The sequence below is a fragment of the Monomorium pharaonis genome, chromosome 11, assembly GCF_013373865.1.
Source record: "Monomorium pharaonis isolate MP-MQ-018 chromosome 11, ASM1337386v2, whole genome shotgun sequence".
Classification (NCBI taxonomy): domain Eukaryota; kingdom Metazoa; phylum Arthropoda; class Insecta; order Hymenoptera; family Formicidae; genus Monomorium; species Monomorium pharaonis.
The window spans coordinates 5,819,091-5,835,140 of record NC_050477.1 but is presented as its reverse complement, the minus strand read 5'-3'; the positions used below and the strand labels follow the sequence as shown (position 1 = coordinate 5,835,140).

The following is a 16,050-nucleotide window of genomic DNA, read 5'->3' as shown; positions in this document are numbered from 1 at the left end:
GAATATCTGCGGAGATTACTCGACGTGTGTATGGAAATTTCTCTGAATCATCTTTTAACAACAAATAAGTCAAATGTTATTTACGACCGAGAGATGCGTGATTCGCGCAACTGCGCGATACTTGCGGCGATATTTCGCAAACAGTGTTGATATTTTAGCGAGCAACTCGCAAGAACTTTCTTCACAATCTAACGAGAAAAATCTTACATTGCCACGTCGTGAAGCCCAAAGGTCTCTAAAGATTGCCTTTTTAGGTGCACCAAATGTCGGGAAAAGTACACTCATTAATCAACTTATTAAACGTTCGGTAATCATCTTTGTTTATATCTTTTATATAAATTAAATTATCTCATATCCTCTTATTTACATCTTTGTGTATAAAAAATATGAGGAGTTTTTAGCATGATTATATTATAACAATTAAGTATTTATTTTTATTATTATGTACACATATTTTTTGATATATTTTATGTCTTTAAATAGGTATGTCCTGTATCCTGCAAGGTACATACTACACAAACCAAAGCACGTGGAATTTATTGTGAAGGTGATACCCAGCTGATATTTATGGATACACCTGGCATGGTTTCCAAAAAGGAATGTCAAAAGTTTAAATTAGCGAATAGTTTCAAGGCAGATCCAAAGATCTCCCTGTGCAGTGCAGACATTGTAGGAATCGTACAAGATGGGGAAAATATATATACTAGACACAAAATTGATTTAAACATATTGGAACTCTTGACTGAAGATATAAAAAACAGAATTCCTATAATTCTCATCATTAATAAAGTGGACAGGTTGAAGAAGAAGGAAATATTACTGGATTTTGTAAATACTTTGACCACAAGCAAGAAGTCTCCAGATTTCTATGATGTATTTATGATATCTGCTTTGACTGGAGATGGAGTTAATGATTTGAGGGTAAATGTTAGACGACTAATATAGATAATTACATATGACTAATAATAAAATATTTTTTATATAATTCTTAAAAATCAAATATCCATTTGAATTCTTCATAACACTTATATTATTTTTCATGTTTTTGCAGACTTATTTGTTGGATACAGCTAAACCACGAGCTTGGGAGTATGAAGGTCATATTTACACCGATAATACGTGCGAGGATATAATACGATTGACGGTGCGAGCAAAGCTGATGGATATTTTACCAAATGAGATTCCCTATCGTTTACAGGTGAAGTTGGAACATTTTGATCCAGCACCCGACGACAGTGTCAAGGCATTGATATCCGTCACATGTCCCAACAAACGTATCGCTCATCTTTTAACACGTGGCAGTAACAATAGAATAGGCCAAGTTGCCGTTATGGCAGAGGAAGAACTGCGACATGCTTTTCGTACGTCAGTGAGATTGAAGCTAAGCATACAGCCATCTTCGAAGTAATTCAGCTTATATTTGTTACTTATAAAATAAAAATTAATGTTTCAATACAAACCAAACTCAAAAGTTAATCGTCGATTTAAAACAATTTTTTTACCAGTGAGAAGCCTGCGTGAGTGGTTGTCCTACCTTTTTCCTGCCTAATCTAAATAAAACAGAAGAATACATTAGATATTCTTAGTAAATATTAAAGTTTAATGAATATTTTTCATCTAATGAAAAATTATCATTGTCAATATGATAATTATATTGTCAACGATAGTGCAATAGTTAAGTCAGGCTTTATTCTTCGAATCCATAAATGATGGTTTTTCATAAATTTTAGCCTCATTTTTATAATAATAAACTTTGTTTTATAACATTAATAATAATATATACTAATTTATAAATTAATAAATTAAGTTTTTACTTTGTAAAGTAATTTACAACCAGTATCTAAAAAATATATAAATAGTTATGGAGATAATAAATTTTTTTACTTTATTAAAAGTTTGTTTATATAACATGAAAATTATTGTATATATTACTTTGTTTAACAGGGGCAGAATAAAAAAGTAATACCATTAACCTCAAGATTTTAAATATATTTAATATTTACCAATAAAATATTAACATTTCAATTTCAATTATTTTTTTTTAATTTGATTGTAACAATTTAGTTATAATTTTTAAATAATTATAATAGTTATAATAATTATATTTATTGTTAATAAATAGAAATTTTCAAAAAGTTAATTTGTAAGTTCTACGTTCTTTTTTCTACATTTTCAGCATTTAATAAAGCGTAAATATACATACATATATACGTACACACAAAAGTATATATACACTTTTTTAATTTTAACAAAAAAGTTTTTTTTTAATTTTTAAAATTTTAAATATTTATTGTTTATATTATTAATAATAAATTAATAATATTCAAATATAAATTTACAAAATATTTTGTAGTAATCAACGATCTTAAAATATTTGTTAAAAGCCACAATTATAATTTTTATTTAAAAAATGTTTATAAAACATAATCAAATAATATCTGTTATTAAACGAAGTCTTAAATAAAAAAGGTTTTAAACATTAGAATTAAAAGCAATACATATGATATATAAATACATTGTAAAATGGACACAGCCTTAATTTTAAAAATTTCGAAAAGACAACAGGAGTGCAACGTCGCTTCAGAAAGGTAAAGTGCCTACCATAATTATCATTTTCTAAAAATTCTTCCCCTCTTCATCTGTTACCTATTCTATGTCAGATAAATCCACTTCCCAATAATTTTGAAATTCTAAAGCAGTATCAATGTGTATATCAAATGATAAGTTATTCGCTGCATTTGTTATAATATCCTTTATCACATCACATAATTGTATTTTTCTTTCATTTATAGGCCTTTGTAGAATATGTGTAATTTGAAATAAAATAATTAACATATTAAGAACATTCGCAACATTTATGTGTAATATTATGCTTTGTTTAATTAAAAACAATCTAACAGAAAAATCAAACACACATTAGATGTGATACTGATGTACTAATCAAGCACACGTTAGACTTGATACTGATGTGAAAATGACGCGTAACATCATTAATAAAGATACCAAACTTTTATTAATACGCGATTTCCATTTCATGATACCGTGACATGACGAATATAAAACTTGAATGTGAAATATGTGACGTAGACAGAATGAACACAGTATGAAAGCAACGTGACTAATCTTATATTGCGCAACTGTTAGATAAAAACTAATACATACAGAGATGCAAATAACATAAACAAAAGAGATAAAGAAAAGATAATGTAAGAGAGATAAAGAAGGGGATTAATTAAAGTGTGTGAGAGTAATATTGAACAATATAAAAATATAATTAATAATTTAGAGGGTGGTGGAGAGAGAGAGTGAGATAGAGAAGGGGATTAAATAGTGTGAGTAATATTACAGAAGAAAAATAAATGCAATGTTTAATATAAAAATGCTAAGTGGCGCGCGCGAAGCGCAATGTTGTGTTCTAGTTTTTTAAATAAAAATGAGATTGTAAGATTGCAGTTAAAAATGACAATGAGTTTTGTACATTACAGTACACTTGCGATTTACAATTACGAAAGACATCCAAACGAGATGTTCTCACATCAGTATGTATTATATGTAGCTGTTTTTAAATATACCAAGTTATGAGATAAACAATCATTTACAAGTACACACATATACATACGTTTTTCTCTCTCTTTCTCGTCTTCTTATAAATGCATTCATTATATATATGTATGTAACAAAAGTCATTTTTGTAGATTATTCTATAAGATCATGAAGACAATTATGTAATCAAACATAATTTAGTGAATTATGTATATCGAAGGAAACTCGAATGTAAGCGATTATCTTCGCGGAAGTCCTAACCGGAAGAATAAACGAATGGATCGAGAGCAAATATCCAGCAACGCGCTACATTGTGGCTAAACCTAAGTTAAATATATATCACACAGTTTCATAGTAAAGTATAGTATAAAGTATAGTAAAAAGATTAGAATATATTTTATACTCGTATCAAACGGAAATTCATTGGCGAAACGCGGCTTTCTCTGTAATGCCCACTAAAAAATATTGCCGCGTGAATCTTCTTTCCCCGAACTGAACTCCCAATGTGTTATCGATGTATCATTATCATTGCGCACTTATCACAGACGTGAATGGTTGCTTAAATCTAGAGAACTGACTTGTGCTGCCTTGCGTAACGAACACAAAAATATCGAAGTAAGAATTCTTAGACGAGAGCCGTTCTAGTTAAATTTTATGCCGTTGGATTTCATCGCATGCCTTGTCGTACGAAGGTGGCGACGCCTCCTCCGAGGATACGAGTGGCGGCGATGACGGCGGCGATGACGGCGGCGATGACGGCGGCGGTGACGGCGGTATTAAAATAGCAATATGATAAGGAGGAGGTGGGTTCTGCCTCACCGTCGTCGTTGTATTAACAACACTATCGCCGATACTAGACGCGTTCGTCACAGTAACGATATGATCTTCCTGCATCTGAGCGTTATGCTCCGACCGACTGCTAGGATGATCATTTCTGTCACGATTGTACTTGCAGAAGATCAGGTATAAACAGGTAGACAACACCAATATTAGTAATCCACAAAACATGAGTATCTCCAAGCCAGGACCCTGTTAACGAGAAGATAAAAATTAATAGATTGTGAAATAAAGTGAGAAGACAACGGAAAAATAAAAAAAATGCCAAAGAATGGCGGAAATTTTTGTAATACAGTTTAATTAGAAGTTTAAGATAATGCAGACACAGATGCACTTACCTGATAACCAAAGAAGAATTTTGCGACCGCCACAAAAACTATTGCTACAGCAAAGGTGGACCAGATACCACAACGCAGCCGAAAGCCGGCAAGTTCGATGCTTCGATGAGGGTTATTGATATTACTAGAACCAGCTGGCGATAAGTTTCGGGGTGCAAGGTTGACCTGAGTGAATCGGAGATGCACTGGGGACGCCATTTGACTAAGTTCATCACCGCGCCGACATTAGTCTGCAAAACAGTAAAAATAAAGTGGCAATTTAAAAATAAAACAAAGAAATATAATGAAATGAAACAATAATAAAAGGAATAAAAAGAATAATAGATATTTAAGTATATAAATATTATAAAAAAGAGGCGTAAAAATCGTCATTTTCTGTTCTTAATGAGAACTTGTAAAACGTGTTTTGCTACCTTATTTGATATTAAAATGAGAAGAATATTATTTAACCTTTTTAAAAACATTCATTATCGATTCTAAAATATTTCTTGCAGTTTCCTGCTAAATAAACATTTTCTTTTTATTTCATAAATAAGCAAAATATATTTTGCAGGTTCCACTAAGAACAGAAAATGGCGATTTTTACAACCCCTTCTTTCTCCTTCCAATTTTTTCAATCAATTTATTCATTCATTGATCGTCTTTGTTCTACAAAATTATCTAAAGAAACAATTCCCAACTATTTCAAGCTCCATATGATAACGATAAAGACCTATAATTTGGGATAATAAAGTGATAATTTGAAATATGAGTGGAATTGTAATATATAATTTTCGTATTTTTATATCTCAGTCTGTGTTGGCTAATACTTGAATTTGTACCACAGTACTTTAACATACTTACTGTATGATTTTGGCACAAGTGTGATGGGGTATCGGCCAGTGAAGCCGTAATATCTGCCCGCCGGTTTGTTGATTCAGAAGTGCATCAGAGAGTTACTCTGTAGTGGGTTCAGAAATCTATCGCCGGCTAGTGATACAAAAACAGCGTTTTATTATCCATTCTAAATTACAGCATATAAATAAATATACTTACCTCACAATAATTTCTTGACGATACACGAATCGTGCAAGATCCCTCATGCACATTCCTTTTCAATTCTCCTGTTTGTTGGAGTCGACTCCAGATCCTGCTGATCATGTATCTCGAACAAGTGCCTCCGATTATCAGCCTCCGATATCTATTACTCATCGTCCGCTATAAGCAGTTATTGTCGTTACTGCACAAGTTCATCTTCTATTTTTGTGTCGCACATTGTTATGATTCACGATGTTCTGAAAGCAAAAACATGCATTTATCAATTAAATGGCAAAGTGATTAGCATTTTACTTTAAACAGTGGGCAATGGGGAAAATATTATATGGATAAAATAGAGAATGGAGTTAATGACTCAAAAAATATACAACTAAAACACTCGTATTTTATCAAAGATCATATTGTATCAAAAGATGTATTAAATATTAGAAATATTTAAAATTACACAAACCAAAAAATAATTTTTTAAATTATACATGTACATATATATAGATATTTTTTTAAGCAGTGCTATCAGGTATCTAATAAGAGAACTGCAACTCTGTATGCAATCTCTGTGTCAATCTCTAAAAATAAAGAGGAAGAAAATAATAAATCACCTCTGTAATCTCATGCATATTCATTTTCATTCTCATTCAAGCATATGGATGAGATAAAATGTTATTGAATGCTCTTTTGCTTGTTTTTTTACTCTTTATACACAATCACACGATAAATATTGTATAACGAACATGTCATAAACGTGCAGTGTGCGAGAAAAGAATGTGTGCTTTCCAGCAAGACACAGTGTAACACAGTGTCCATTAGTGTGAGAAAGAACATGTCAGTGTGTCTCGCTCACACTAGTGGATACTGTGTTACACTGTGTCTTGCTGGAAAGCACACATTATCACTTTACACAGAGAGACAGCTGTTCCAGTAGGGGAAAGGATCGGGAGTAAGGGAAGAATCCTATGGAGTGATTGCCATAAGTACAGAAAGTGCAGGAATAAAGCGCAGAGAACAAATCCAGATTGGGATCGTTCGATCTGTTTCTCAGCTGTATTTCTTGCGTTTAGGGCAGACCTCGATTCTGGAAAAGAGGAAATTTGTAAATGCAAAAAATAAGACAGAAGATCTGTTCTTTTTATCTCAACCTTTCGCGTTGTTTATCTCTTCTTTTTTCTTTCTAACGGAAAGAGAAAAATAAGCCGTGCAAGAGAACATGCTGGTGTAAGGCGCTAGCCTCCGAGCCCGTAAGATGGCGCCACCTGGAGTGACAGCTGAGTGACAGCTCCGGAATATCGGAGCTGGCGCGAGCTCCGATCGAAAATGACGTACTGCCGATCGTTCGAGAATTCTCTCAAAAAGCGTCTGCGCTGGACGAATGAACTCTGGTTAGCGACCGGAGTGGAGATCCTGGACACTCTCGTTCGAACTGTGGTGGCGTTCGGCGGCAGTCCCGCGTTAGTGATATCCATAGAGCTTGTATTAATGGAGGGACCTTTTGGTGCATCGCGCGCGGACAGAATCGACAGAGAGGTGGATACATACTGTCTTTTTTCATGTGGAAACAGGTTCGTAACTATACAATCTGAGGCCCGATTCTCGAACTCGTACGAAAAAAAATTGCTTACAAAGATAACACTGTGTATTCATTAAGTGGTGCATAATTTAGAATCTAAAAGATGCATACCAATCAATGAATGCACAGTATTACTTTCGTATGTAAAAATTTTTTGTACTAATTGTAACTGTAACAGCCTAAGGCCCAAGTAGACACCAAGTAAGTAGGCTCGTACCTGTCGTACTGTTCGTATGTGCGCATCTTTCCTTCTAGAAAACGGCGTGGTAGGGATGTCCAACAGGAAAAGAGACAGAATATATGAGAATATATTCATGTCTCTGTCGATTCTCCCCGCGCGGACTCCGACATATAGCAACGACCTCTCCATTAATACAAGCTCTATGGTGATATCCGTCTTAGTCCAAAGCTTGTACCTGAAAATAAAGTTACGTACGGTTGCAGTAATCTTAATTACGGTGTCTAGTTATTTGTCTAACCCGCCCCGCACTAATTACGAAGGTTGAACCGGTGGGCACGTGTGCGCAGCGTGCTCCGGCGGTGAAACGGAGGAACGGGTAAACCAGACAAGCGGAACAGGACCGCCTGAGGACAGGGACGTTGCGGCTAGATCGCGGAAATAGAAGGAGATTCCGACCACCACCGGAATCTCTGAACGAGCAGTTAGAAACATCAGTTTTACACTGCTCTTTTCGAGAACCAGTTAGGATCAGTTAAGAAAGGCGATACTCACTCGTTTTCTGCGTCCATTCGCAAACACGGAAGACGTCGTTATTCGTGGATAGGTTTCATTCATTCCTACATCGGTAGTGACACGAGACACCGTGACACGAGACACTGTGACACGAGACACCGTGGATTCAACGTTTTCACTTACTCCCGCTTTACTTTCACACCCTCGTCCTGCCGGAGTTGCGCATTATCCTTGTGTCATCCGGTTTTCCCTCTTTTCCTTTTCCTCTCCCTCGAATAAACGTCCGATTTTTTAGCATACGACACTGCGATATTTACCTCACAAAGTCTTAAGGGCAAAAAACAGGGAAGAGATTGATAGATGACGGGCCACGGTTAACGCGTATCGATAACAGACACCAACAGATCACTTATCTTCGCGCGACTCCTCGCCGTCCGCCATTGCTCCGTCGGCGATGCCGCAGTGCGACGGCCGCACGACATGAAGCTGTGCGCGCAAAATCGTCGAGTTTGACCATATATGACTATTATATGTAATACTTCAATATTGCTAGCGGGCTCCGACCTTGGGCGAAAACATCACGGTGCAGACGTATACTCGTGTCTCTCTCCCGTTGGTTACATTTTGCGTTGTGCACATGCGTTAGCTCTCTAGTCAAACGTTGGCTGTGGGTATCATGGGTGCGTTCCGTTTCACGCATGATACGCATCGATCATCCTTGTTGTTTGTTGTTGTTTGTCACCTTTGACTATACAAGTCTTTGACTATATAAGTATGGAGTGCCAGTGCCCCACTTTTCCCATTCACTTCTGTACTGGGCAGCAATCATGTAACTTTTTCCTTAAGGTGGAAATGGGTGGAAACGTGAAAAGTGAAAAGTTTCATGTAACTGTCTCTTTCTATTGTGGTGTTGAATAGAAAGAGACAGTAACTTGAAACTTTTCACTTTTCACGTTTCCGCCCTAGGGGAAAAATTACATGATCGATACCCTGAAATCCGTAGCCAACATTTCCAAGATTTAGGCTCCGCCCCATCGACCAAAGAGCGTTGTTCGTTGAATGTGAGACAAGGATAGAATGATACCCAAGAACACTCGGGTGACGCCTCTGAACGCAGCCCTAATGTTATTTTATAGCGTTTTCGATTGGGAAAAAGTTAGTGCGCACCAGTGCGCACTAACACTGGACAAGTTCCATGGGCTGCACTGAATAGTGCAAGTACAAAAGAACATGCCGAAATTTTCAATGCCAATTATATTTTAAATAAAGTATAGGTTATATACTTATATAAAAAGATGTAACATTTACAGTGTCATTATCCATTTGTTTCACACATGCCACATAATTTGTGGTTTTTGGAATTATTTTTCTAATTCTGAGAGTTGTAATTATTTCTTCTTCCTAGAGAGAGAGAGAGAGAGAGAGAGAGAGAGAGAGAGAGAGAGAGAGAGAGAGAGAGAGAGAGAGAGAGAGGAAGAGAGAGAGAGGAGAGCTATCTAGAGATAGAAGATAGAGATCGAGCAGTATAGCATTCATCTGAGATCGTATATATCTCTCTCTCTCTGATTATCTCTCTGCTCTCTCGATCTCGATCTCTCTCTCTCGCTCTCTCGCTCTCTCTCTCTCTTCTCTCTCTCTATCCTCCCTATCTCTCTCTCATCTCTCTCTCTCTTCTCTCTCTCTTCTCTCTCTTCTTCTCTTCTCTCTCTCTCTCTCTCTTCGCTCTCTCCTCTCCTCTCTCTCTCTCTCTCTCTTCTCACTCCTCTCGCTCTCGCTCTCTCTCTCTTTTTTCCCTTGCTTTTCATTTTTTATCTGCTGCCTCCGCCTTCATATATTGCGCCTGGATTGCGCCGCTAACACGTTCGCGTTCCCCCCCATATCTTATAGTCTCCTTACATCCTTCTGTGCCTCCGTGCCGCCGTGGCAGCTCCAGCACGCCCCGTCTTTGGTCTGTTAATCTTTCTCGCTGCCTTGTGTTGTCACCTTATTGCATCCGTTACCGTCCTCCCCTTCATCATTTTTTGCTCATATCGCCCTTATTGCACCCGTAGCACCCCCGCGTGCCCTCGCCCTCCCCGCCCGCCTCACTCTTTTCCTGCCTCCGATGCTTTATCTTTATGTGTCCCACTCATCCCGCTCGTCGCCTCGATCGGTCCCCACTTTAGACCGAGCTGATGCCGTAGCTACAATGGCGCCGGCTATCCGTCTCACAGTGCGTCCCCTGTCTCCTTTAACTTTTCCCGCTTTTGTGTCCTTCGACCATCTCACAAATACCGTGAGCAGACAATGGTAATAATTATTTAACGATTTGGTGTAATTCGAACTATAATATCGAGACATGCAGTTTTATTAATTAGCATGATAATTTTTTTATAAGTATACTATTTTTGATGTTTACTTCATATTTGTAGTTCCTTCTTTACAAAGATAACGTCCAAGAAGGAGAATTCGAACCAGGATAATTCGGAAAGGTATGTTTTGCTGTTAATAGTTTCTCTTTCTCTCTATAGTAGTCGATTATGCTAAAAATCTTGGCTACATGCTCGCGTTTGAGCTCGCTGGCTCTACCGACTCGACGACTGGAGCTTGCAGCAGTTGCAGCTCTCAGCCGATTTGTTGTCGTATTTAATCGGATACATACAACCAACAGCAACTCATCGCACAAGCAGGAGAATCAGGATGCACTGGAGAATGGCAAACGGAAAAGAGATAGCAGTAACAGCTCCTGGTAATTAAGTCCAATAGTTTATTTATTAGTGTTATTAAGTTGAATTATTTAAGAATTATATTGTTCTTTTTAATATTATTACCTTATAAAATTAATTTTGCAGTTCTCCACCTTTGAAGAAGAAAGATATTAAACTTGCGAAACCAAAGTCAATTTCCAAGACTCCTTCACCAGGTGCAAAGCCTCGTGCAAAGCTAGGTAACTATACTGTCAAGTATTGGATTTTTTAAATACAATATATTTCCATAATTACTTTTTCAAGGAACTACTCCAAAAAGTAAGCCAAGTAAACTTTCGCCTGGTGCATCAAAAAAGACAGAGAAAAAACAACAGAAAAATACACCTAATGAGAAGAAAAAAAAGATAGAAGCTGAAACTGTAAATGGTGCTACAGAAGAAAAATTAAAGAACATTCAAATTGAAAATGGTGCAGCTGAAGAAAAAAAGAAAAAAGAAAGATTTACTTTTTCACAAAAGAAATCCGAGTCCAGTGAGACAGAAAAGGTGAAGAGGAAGACAATAAAAAAGAAACGGGCTAGAATAATTGAGCCAGTAGATTCCAGTGATGATGAGGGCCATCTACCTGTAAGTTCAGAACTTCAAATTTTTCTTTTGATATTAAATTTTTTATGTGAAAAATTTATATTTTAATGTTATAAATGTTTGTAAATTTTGTTACATTTGTAAATGATTGTTACAGTTACCTGAAAGTCCAAAAAAATCAGAGGCTAACAGTGAAGAAAAAAAAATTGAAAGTGTAGATGAATCCAGCGAGATAAATAAAAATACTTCAGATGATGATGCAAACAAAAACGATTTAGACAAAAAAGAATTGAATGAAAGTTTAAAGAAAGAGGCTGAGAAGTCGCAGATTTCTAAGAATGAAAGTCCAAAGAAAGAGTTTACATCTGCAGAATCAGAAACTATTTCTAAGAATGAAAGCTCAAAGAAGGAACTTACGCCTGAGAAAAAGACTAAGAAAATGCACAACTTTTTCTGTAAGTATTTAACAATTTAAAATTTTAAAAACTTAATATTAAATGTTAAAGTATAAATTTAAATAAAGTCAGTGTTATGGAAATTATGAGAAATTATAGAAGTGTTTAAAAATAATTTTGAATAGTTATTTGAATTATGTTATAGTATCTAAACAAAAGGACGACACAAAGATTGATAATGCAAACAATGTGAAAAGCGCCAACCAGTCTTACAATCCTAGTGCATCAAACTATCATCCGATAGACAATGCGTGTTGGAAACGAGGGGACAAGTGAGTGGAATAAAATTGTATTTTAAAAGATTTAAATATCTTTAACATCTGAACAAAACTTTTTAAAACTTTGAAGTTATTTAAAATCTCTGAAACTCCTCTCTGTTTGCAGAACTCCGTATAGTGCATTCGCGCGCACTTTGGAAATTATTGAAGAGACGAGCGCAAGATTAAAGATAATAGAGATACTGTCAAATTATTTTCGATCTGTCATAGTTCTGAACCCTACTGATCTTCTGCCAAGTGTTTATCTGTGCCTTAATCAATTAGCCCCAGCATATGAAGGTTTATAATGAAATTCTTTCAAATTTAGAATAAAGCAATAGTGTTTGCCGAAAGATATTTAAATTATTATTACTAAATTGTTAACAGTGCGTTTATCTCATTTTAGGAATTGAGCTTGGAGTCGCTGATACGAATCTGATGAAAGCGATAGCACAATGTACTGGTAGAACACTGGCACAAATTAAAGCCGATGTTCAGGAGGTTGGCGATTTGGGCCTTGTGGCAGAAGGTAGCAGATCTAATCAAAGAACTATGTTTCAACCAGCACCGTTAACGATTTCTAATGTATATTTCAAACTGAAGGAGATAGCTCAAATGACGGGAAACGCGGTAAGTCACATATAACCATTATTACGATTTATTTGATTAATATGTATATATAAAAATTTAGAAAATAATCCTCAGCAACAAAAGAAAGTTGAAATACAAGAAATGAAAACTGAAGAAGTTTAAGTTTATAGCGTTTATGATAAATTTGAAATTAATTTATATTTAAATACTGAAATCTGTTAAAATTGGGTAATGTAGTTGTTCAAGATGAATATGAAAAAATACTGAGGAAATACATGTTTTTTATATAGAAATAGATAAATTAGAAACTGTATTTGTTGCATGAAATAGATTTTTCATTTATAGTCTCTATCGAAAAAATTGGATAAGATTCAAACATTGTTCGTGGCGTGTCGCAATACAGAAGCAAGATACCTTATTAGATCACTGGCTGGGAAGCTTCGTATTGGATTGGCAGAACAATCTGTTTTGCAAGTAAGTCACACGTGATATCACGCTTTTGATCAATATTATATTTGAAATTTTTTTAGGCATTGGCTTTAGCTTGTGCAATGACACCACCGGAACAAAGTTATCCACCAGAAGTTTTGAATGCTAGCAAAAAAATATCGAGCGAACGTTTCAAAGAAAAGTACGATGAAATAGCGCTCATATTGAAAACCACATATTGGTAAGATGAAAATATTACTATTGTAAATATTAAAACTAATAAATTAGATTAAATAACATATTTGTTAAAATATTTTTATTTGTCAATCTTATAATGAAAAATATGTATAATAATTATTATAAATAATTAAAATGGTTTAAAATGATTAAATCAATATTTTATTAAAAATAATTTTTTTGTGTACAATTAGATATAAGATATCGTATCAAATATTTAATTTCCGTTTTTGCTAATATTATATATTTTTTGCAGTGAATGTCCGAATTATGATCTTATAATTCCTGTTCTACTAAAGGATGGAATTAGTGCCTTGCCGAGTAAGTGCAAGCTCACTCCAGGAATACCTTTAAAACCTATGCTGGCGCATCCTACTAAAGGTGTTCAAGAAGTTTTAACGCGATTCGAGGGTTTGAAATTTACTTGTGAATGGAAGTATGACGGGGAAAGAGCGCAGGTTTTCATTTATTCACTTTGCAAACTTTATAGCTAATACTTAAGAAATAAGATGTTTGGAAATTAATTCATCAAAAATTTAGAAGTTTAAAGAATTACAATCCCGCAGATACATGTTGCGGACAATGGTCAAGTGAACATATATAGTAGAAATCAGGAAAATAATACTAGCAAATATCCAGATATCATTAAGCGATTTAAGAATACTCGCGGTGATCTAGTAAGGAATTGCGTACTTGATTGCGAGGCGGTTGCTTGGGATAACGAGAAAAAACAAATTTTACCGTTTCAAATACTCAGTACAAGAAAGCGAAAGGTAGTTTAATTATAACATGTTATAATCATTTTTATTTAATTTTAGTTAGCTTTAATTGTGTTTTATTTTTGTTCATAGGATGCTAACGAAGAGGATATTAAAGTACAAGTATGCGTGTTTATGTTCGATTTATTGTACCTAAACGATGAGCCATTGGTGAAGGAACCGTTCATGAAACGTCGTGAGTTATTAAAGCAGCACTTCAAGGAAGTTGAAGGCGAATGGAAATTTGCTAATAGTTTAGATACTACGACAATGGAAGAAGTGGAAGTTTTCTTAGATGAATCTGTAAAGGGAAATTGCGAAGGCCTGATGGTAAAGACATTGGAGAAAGAGGCGACCTACGAAATTGCAAAGCGATCGAGAAATTGGTTAAAGCTGAAAAAAGATTACTTAGATGGCGTGGGCGATACGCTCGACGTGGTAGTAATCGGTGGTTATATCGGTAAAGGAAAGAGGACCGGCACTTATGGTGGTTTCCTCTTAGCCTGTTATGATCAGGAAAATGAGGAGTACCAGAGCATCTGTAAAGTACGTTCCTGAACTATTTTTCCAAATATTTTTGTGAAAATGAATAGGAACGTCATATAATTAATGAGAATTTTATTCGATATTTTTTATACTTATATTAATATACTTTTTAAGGTATATATTATAAATAAATTTAACAAATTGATAATTCAATTTAAAATTTTATTGTGAGTATATTATATTTTTTGTTGGTTTGGAGTATTTAGCTCATGTCGATGTAAATTTTTTCCTTATAAACAGATCGGTACTGGCTTCAAGGAGGACGACCTCGAAACTCACACTAAATTTTTGAAGGATCACGTAATATCACAGGCCAAGCCGTACTACCGCTTTGATAGCAGCCATGAACCGGATCACTGGTTCGAGCCAATTCAAGTCTGGGAGATCAAATGTGCTGATCTCTCCCTCTCACCTGTACACAGAGCGGCTATCGGAATAGTGAGTTTATCGAGTTTCCGAAAAAAACGAGCATTCATAAAAATATAACTTATTATAATTGTACTCAGAGAAATTTATATTGCATGATATAATAATTTACTTTATTCCGGGAACTTTTATCCTATCGAATAGTTACATTATTGCGATGTTTTGGAAATGTATCGAATTTTTTAAAACTCTAAGTGAGAATGATAGAAGATACATTATTTCTTTCTCTCTCTCTCTCTCTCTCTCTCTCTCTCTCTCTCTCTCTCTCTCTCTCTCTCTCTGCGGCTTTTCTTTGAAATTTTTGAAATTTTCAGCTTTTTTAATAAATACTTTTTTGAATGAAAAGAGCGTTATTATTACGGGTTTTATTTTTGTTCAGGTTGATCCAGAGAAAGGGATATCTTTAAGGTTTCCACGATTTATCAGGATTCGCGAGGATAAGACCTGCGAGCAGGCTACTTCTGCTCAGGATGTGGCGGACATGTACAATAATCAAGAACAAATAAAAAATAAAACCACAGTGTCCAAAGCCACAGAGGAAGATTTTTATTAATTTTTCTTTATTACTGTCATTTACTTAATTTCTATTAATTTCCTCTTTTTTTAGTTCATGACGCGCAAACTGATTCAACATGTCCTACTTTTTCTTATAATCGTTAAAATCGTGTGGTACTATTGTAAATAAAATACATTTGATATAACATATTATAATAATTATATAATCCCCAATTGCGCGTTGTGTTTCTTTATTCATTACTAATGAAAATTTAGGATAAGGATTAATTAATACTTTATTTATATTCTACAATCTTACGTATTAACGTATAAAGTATATAATTTGTATATCAATAACTTTGAGGACTTAATTAATAAAAATTCTCAAGTCTTCAAACACTTTGAAGTTTAATTTCTTTATCACAAATTTATTTGGCAAATATCGCTTTTAATTTTTACTTTATTTGGATGTGTAATGTATATAATTTGATAAAAATGTAAAAATGTAAATGAACAACTAATAGGCCGATTGATTAAATAGACATTACGGTAATGTTTTAGCTAGTTGATTAAT

At 34.7% G+C, this 16,050-nt stretch overlaps 3 protein-coding genes and 1 long non-coding RNA gene across 12 annotated transcripts; 3 read left to right on the top strand and 1 right to left on the bottom strand.

The window, feature by feature from the left end:
- The first annotated feature begins 47 nt into the window (after nt 1-47).
- On the top strand, nt 48-1,476 carry LOC105831074 (GTPase Era, mitochondrial). The gene is made up of 3 exons (XM_028189650.2): nt 48-307; nt 484-921; nt 1,052-1,476. The coding sequence occupies exons 1-3, from the start codon at nt 74-76 to the stop codon at nt 1,406-1,408; spliced, it is 1,029 nt and encodes a 342-aa protein (XP_028045451.1). The 5' UTR covers nt 48-73; the 3' UTR covers nt 1,409-1,476.
- Nucleotides 1,477-3,531: 2,055 nt separating this feature from the next.
- Nucleotides 3,532-8,834, bottom strand: LOC105828401. 9 transcript variants are annotated; one of them, XM_036293969.1, is made up of 7 exons: nt 8,051-8,834; nt 6,890-7,733; nt 6,353-6,825; nt 5,754-5,992; nt 5,562-5,687; nt 4,719-4,948; nt 3,532-4,572 (listed from the first exon to the last, which is right to left on the bottom strand). In XM_036293969.1, the coding sequence occupies exons 6-7, from the start codon at nt 4,914-4,916 to the stop codon at nt 4,189-4,191; spliced, it is 582 nt and encodes a 193-aa protein (XP_036149862.1). In that variant the 5' UTR covers nt 4,917-4,948; nt 5,562-5,687; nt 5,754-5,992; nt 6,353-6,825; nt 6,890-7,733; nt 8,051-8,834; the 3' UTR covers nt 3,532-4,188. The 9 variants fall into 9 exon arrangements, with proteins under 9 accessions (XP_036149862.1, XP_036149865.1, XP_036149866.1 ...); XM_036293972.1 differs by having other exon boundaries at nt 6,729-6,825; XM_036293973.1 differs by having other exon boundaries at nt 6,353-7,289; nt 7,535-7,733.
- Nucleotides 8,761-9,429, top strand: LOC118647937. The gene is made up of 2 exons (XR_004965084.1): nt 8,761-8,896; nt 8,978-9,429. It is a non-coding gene; the product is annotated as an uncharacterized LOC118647937 (long non-coding RNA).
- An 863-nt stretch (nt 9,430-10,292) lies between these two features.
- On the top strand, nt 10,293-15,875 carry LOC105836477 (DNA ligase 1). Its single transcript, XM_036293958.1, has 14 exons — nt 10,293-10,739; nt 10,843-10,937; nt 11,002-11,324; nt 11,440-11,737; nt 11,883-12,009; nt 12,122-12,294; nt 12,401-12,624; nt 12,931-13,059; nt 13,116-13,255; nt 13,508-13,709; nt 13,818-14,024; nt 14,103-14,555; nt 14,796-14,993; nt 15,361-15,875. Exons 1-14 carry the CDS (start codon nt 10,531-10,533, stop codon nt 15,532-15,534), a joined length of 2,952 nt encoding a protein of 983 aa, XP_036149851.1. The 5' UTR covers nt 10,293-10,530; the 3' UTR covers nt 15,535-15,875.
- The last annotated feature ends 175 nt before the right edge of the window (nt 15,876-16,050 follow it).